General features: G+C 49.3%; 1 protein-coding gene across 1 annotated transcript; it reads left to right on the top strand.

The window, feature by feature from the left end:
* The first annotated feature begins 217 nt into the window (after positions 1–217).
* On the top strand, positions 218–2,109 carry LOC123104997 (protein ECERIFERUM 26-like). Its single transcript, XM_044526957.1, has 2 exons — positions 218–803; positions 1,019–2,109. The coding sequence occupies exons 1-2, from the start codon at positions 333–335 to the stop codon at positions 1,916–1,918; spliced, it is 1,371 nt and encodes a 456-aa protein (XP_044382892.1). The 5' UTR covers positions 218–332; the 3' UTR covers positions 1,919–2,109.
* The last annotated feature ends 2,908 nt before the right edge of the window (positions 2,110–5,017 follow it).

The raw sequence follows: 5,017 nt of genomic DNA, 5'->3' as shown, positions 1-5,017 counted from the left end.
GAGCTCCACGGCGCGCACGGCACGAACCCATGACGCCACCGCCGTGCTCCGGCCACCAACCAACCAACCGGACACCCCACGAGCGCCGGGCCCGTCCACCGCGAATTGAACAGGCAGTTTTTTTTTCGCGACTGGAATTGAACAGGCAGTTATGTGCGCTCAGCTACCAGCATCTAAACCCCGCCAACCTCCTCCCGCCATATTAATTCCCCCGATCTACTTATGCTCCGGATCACCCCTCCCCTGCCAGCGCCAGTGAACCTGACCGCGCCCCCGGATCCTCACTCACTCGTCTCCCTCTCCTTTCCTCTGCGCGCGCACCGTGACCGGAGATGCCGACGGCGACCCCGACGGCGACGGGCCTGGCGACGGCACCGGGCAGCCGCGTGACGCGGTACGCCAAGTCGACGGCGGCGTCGGTCACGCCGGTGCGCCCCGGCAAGACGCACGAGCTCTCGGCGCTGGACAACGCCATGGGCCGCCACGCCGTGCACCTGGTGCTCTACTGCCGCGCCGCGCCCGGCGTCGACCGGGACCCGCTCAAGGAGTCGCTCTCCGAGGCGCTCTCGCTCTACCCGGCCATGGTCGGCCGGCTCACCCGCCCCGAAGGAGAGGGCGGCCCCGCGGCCGGCTCCGGGTGGATTGTCAAATGCAACGACGCCGGCGTGCGCACCGTGGACGCGAGGGCGTCGGTCACGCTTGACGAGTGGCTCGCCACGGCGTCCGGCGACGACGAGATGGACCTCGCCTACTTCGAGCCCATGGGGTCCGAGGCTTACATCTGGTCTCCCTTCTACGTCCAGGTGCCTACTAATCTCATACTATTTCTTCCGTTCAACGCTTCATGACCATAGACAGCGTTGCAGTGCTGTTGCAGTACAACAGCTCCAAGAATTGAATTGCTTGTGGAGTAGTTGCACGTCAGATTTCTCAGGTCGAATGAATGCGTTACATGTTTGCATTTATCCACTGGTACAGCATTAACATTTCGTGGCCGTGCATGGCGATGTGGATGCAGCTGACGGAGTTCGCGGACAAGTCGTACGCGCTGGGGCTGAGCTGCACGCACTACCACAACGACCCCACGGCGGCCGCGCTCTTCTTCCACGGCTGGGCCGCCGCCCACCGCCGGAGCACCAGCCCCTACCCGCCCTTCCTCCACTCGCCGTCCTTCGCCGTGCCCCCGGCCGCCTCGCCGCCCCCGGCGCCGCCTCTGCTCGCCGCCAAGTCCGCGGCCGCTCCGCCTAGCGCCGACGCCGCCGACGCCATGTCATCCGCAACGTTCCACTTCCCGGCCGACGCCATGCGCGCGCTGCTGTCCTCCCTCGAGCCCGAGACGAGCCCCTTCGCGGCGCTCGCCGCGCTCTTCTGGCTCCGCGTCGCCGGCGCCGAGGAGGAGAGGGAGCTCACGCTCGCCATCGACTTCCGCAAGAAGATGCACGCGCCGCTGCCGACGGGGTACTACGGCAGCGTCGTCCACTTCACGCGCGCGCGCGCCGACCTGGCGTCGGGGCTCGCGGCCGTGGCGGCGGCGCTGGACCGGCGCGTGGCCGGCGTGCCGGAGGAGGATGTGTGGGCCGCCGTGGAGTGGCTGCACGCGCGGCAGGCCGAAGGCGGCGAGCCCTTCCAGATGTACGGGCCAGAGTTCACCTGCATGGCGCTGGACCACGTGCCCATGTACGGCGCCGAGTTCGTGGCCGGGGTACCGCCGGCGCGCGTGGCATGCCGCGTCGGCGGGGCGGCCGGAGAGGGGATCGTGATCGTCGTGCCCGCGGCCGAGGGCCACTCGGCGAGGGACGTGGTGGTGACGCTCCCGGCAGAGACGACGGCCAGGATCTGCCGCGACGTCGAGCTGCTCCGGTACGGCGGCGAGGTGGTGGCTGGGCCTAAGGTGGGAACGGGGGCCAAGGCACAGTAGGATCCACGGCCGAATAAAAACTGGCTGTTAACGGTTTCACTGTATGTTCGCTTTAGCTTGATGGTGATGCCTTCGAATGGTTTTGATGTACTTCCCTGATGTAATGTGCACGTGAATGCTAGTGTTCTGGTGTTGTTATTGCTGTAGTAGTTTTGAAGGTTTTATATTGGGAGTTTAAACATTCATGGTCATGGTGTTATTCTACTAGTATATCAAACTTCGGATTTATTAAGATTTGCTAACTCCACTGCAGAAGTTCGCAACCACAAAGGGCTTTGGTTTGCATATGAAAAGTAAAAACAATCGTAGTACTACTACTAGTATAACCGACTTTATTTTATTTTTGGACCGGGAAACACTTGAGGAGACAGACCGCTACGGTCTCAATTATGTTACTGTACCAGCAATAATTGTGCAAGGTCGTTGTGGGATGAAGTATAACCATGCAAATTCCTGACAATATTTGTTCATATCTGCAATGTAGGTGGAAAATGAGGGGTTAAAGTCTTCCATTTTTTACTTACACCTTAGTAATAGATACTGGAAAACCCTATTTGACGCATTTTGCGTCAAAGAGTCGCCGTATCGCATAGGCGGACGACCTAGAGCGCGACTTGGGCCAGCCCAGCTATAGCGTATGTACAGGTTCTGGTTTTGTGAACCTTCTAGAGGATTCCCAGCCGGTTTTTACTGGCTTTGGGAACCTTCTAGAAGTCCCTGAACCGGTCTTTATTTTTCCTTTATATTTTCCTTTTTTCCTTTTTCCGTTTTTCTTTGTTCTCTCCTTTTTTTCTGTTTCTTTTTTCTTTTCACTTTTTTGTTTCTAATTTCTTTTTTCCTTTTCAAGTAGTTTTTCCTTTAAAATATTTTTTGATAATTCCAACTTCGTTCAGATTTCAAAAAATGTTTGTAGTTTTAAAATTTGCTAATAAATTCAAAAAATATTTGAATTTCAAAAATTTCACAAAACTTTCAAAGTTTGGTCAAGATTTCAAAAAATGTTCAGGAATTCCAAAAAATGTTTTTTCTTCAAGAATAATTGAAAATTTGGAAAATGTTCACGGTTCAAAAATGTTCATGGTTTCAAAATTAGATCATAATTTCAAAAAATGCTCAAGAGTTTAAAAAATGTTCAACTTGAAATTATTCGAAACATTTTTTCTTTTCCTTTTATGTTTCTTTTTTTCTTTTTTCGAAAATTATTTCGAAACTTAAAAATGTTCATGCTTACAAAAAAGTTCAAACTTTATAAAAATGGTCATGTTTTTTCAAAAACTGTTTCCATTTTAAAATTTTGTTCAGTTATTTCAAGAAATGTTCCCGTTTTTTCAGATATTGTTTGGAATGTTTTTGTTCTTGTATTTAAAACTTGATCATAAATTCAAAAGATGTGCTTGGTTTTGAATTGTTGGTCATGTATTCAGAATTTGTTCGTGTTTAAATTTATGGGATTTGCAAAATTGTTCTCCATTTAGAAATTTGTTCTAAAAATTCAAAATATGTTCGTGATTGAAAAAATTGTTCTGGTTTTACATTTTTTGCTCATAATGCGGAAAATGTTCATGCTTAAAAAAATGTTCAGAATATTAAAAATTGTCCCTGTTTTAAAATGATGTTCGCATCTTCAAAAAGTGTTCGGGAATTTTTAAAAAAATCTTTCGGCTTCTCAATATTTTTTCAACAATTCAGAAAATATTCCCATTATCAAAAACTGTCCAAAATATTAAAAACTGTCTCAAAAATTCAAATACTATTTGTGTCTTCAAAAATGTTCACGACTTTTGAAAAAAGTTCAACAATTGAAAAAGAGTTCCCATTTGTTGACACCAGATTTTTGCATGGTCAAAAACATAATTAAGATGGCCTAAAATAGAAAAGTGCTTAAAGTGAGGAAGTTCTGTATCATCAAAAGGAGAAACTTTGATATTTAGGCCATGGCCATCCGAACTCATCTCTAAGGCCGAAGTTGTGTTTGAAATACTAAGATTTTGTATTCAGAACACTATTCGGCTGATTACGCCCCCACGATGGCCTCATATGGAAAAATGATCTACACGAATTGTCTTCGTCTTGTCGAATCGATCCATGCTGATATAAAAATCATCCCAATCCGAGTTCGTATGCAAAAGTTAGAGCTATCGGAATGCAACCCTGTCAGGAGGCGAAATATGGCACGCCCCACCAAACCCCATGTCTGACGGGTAGCGCGAGCAAACAAATGTTTTGCGCGAGCTATTAGACCCTCAAGATTACCTATGATCAAAAAAGGTTCAACATCAAAATTGTTCGTCTCGTCGAAACGGTCAAGATTGCTTTGGTACTCGTTTCCATCTGAGGTCGTTTACCATCACAAAAAAAGACCCGCAAGATGCAGCCAGTTTAAACCGAACAGTTTTGGAAAGTTTGGACAAAATCAATCCGAATTTGACTAGGGTTTTGAACGTGAATCCAAGCCTTTTCCTTGTACGGGAAGTGCGCCTCTTATATACCTAAGGGGTGACGCCGATTGAATAACACACAATCGAACAAACACATCTACCACTTTTACCTTTACCTTTATCTATCTCCCTTGTTCTTCTTCTTCCTCGTTCTTCGTTCGTTCTTCTTCATTGCAGGGCAGCAAACCTCGAAGCCCTAGGGGCGATCAGGTCGACCTAGGGCAGCCCATAGCCGCCGCGCGCCCTGACGGGGTCCCTCCCGGGCGTGTGGGGTTCTCGGTCCTCAAAAGCGCCCGCCGGATTGTCTTGCGTACCGCGCTTCCGGTGGGTCTCCTTCGGCGTGAGCTGCGGTGCATCACCCCCTGCGTCGAGGGTACACGGTGACGTGTTTGTGTGTGAACACACTTTTTGGCGACTCCGCTGGGGAAAAGCTTTGAATGGTCTCTGACACGTCCATTTTGCATCATGCTTTTATATCGATATTTATTGCATTATGGGCTGTTATTACACATTATGTCACAATACTTATGCCTATTCTCTCTTATTTTACAAGGTTTACATAAAGAGGGAGAATGCCGGCAGCTGGGATTCTGGGCTGGAAAAGGAGCAAATATTAGAGACCTATTCTGCACAGCTCCAAAAGTCCTGAAACTTCACGGAA

The sequence above is a fragment of the Triticum aestivum genome, chromosome 5A, assembly GCF_018294505.1.
Source record: "Triticum aestivum cultivar Chinese Spring chromosome 5A, IWGSC CS RefSeq v2.1, whole genome shotgun sequence".
Classification (NCBI taxonomy): Eukaryota; Viridiplantae; Streptophyta; class Magnoliopsida; order Poales; family Poaceae; genus Triticum; species Triticum aestivum.
This window is presented reverse-complemented; position numbering and strand designations above follow the sequence as displayed.

Bases quoted from the DNA above. Each gene is read 5' to 3' on its own strand.
- LOC123104997 (XM_044526957.1), top strand. From the start codon at position 333: ATGCCGACGGCGACCCCGACGGCGACGGGCCTGGCGACGGCACCGGGC. The intron at 804-1,018 runs GTGCCTACTAAT...ATGTGGATGCAG, and splicing joins GGTCTCCCTTCTACGTCCAG to CTGACGGAGTTCGCGGACAA.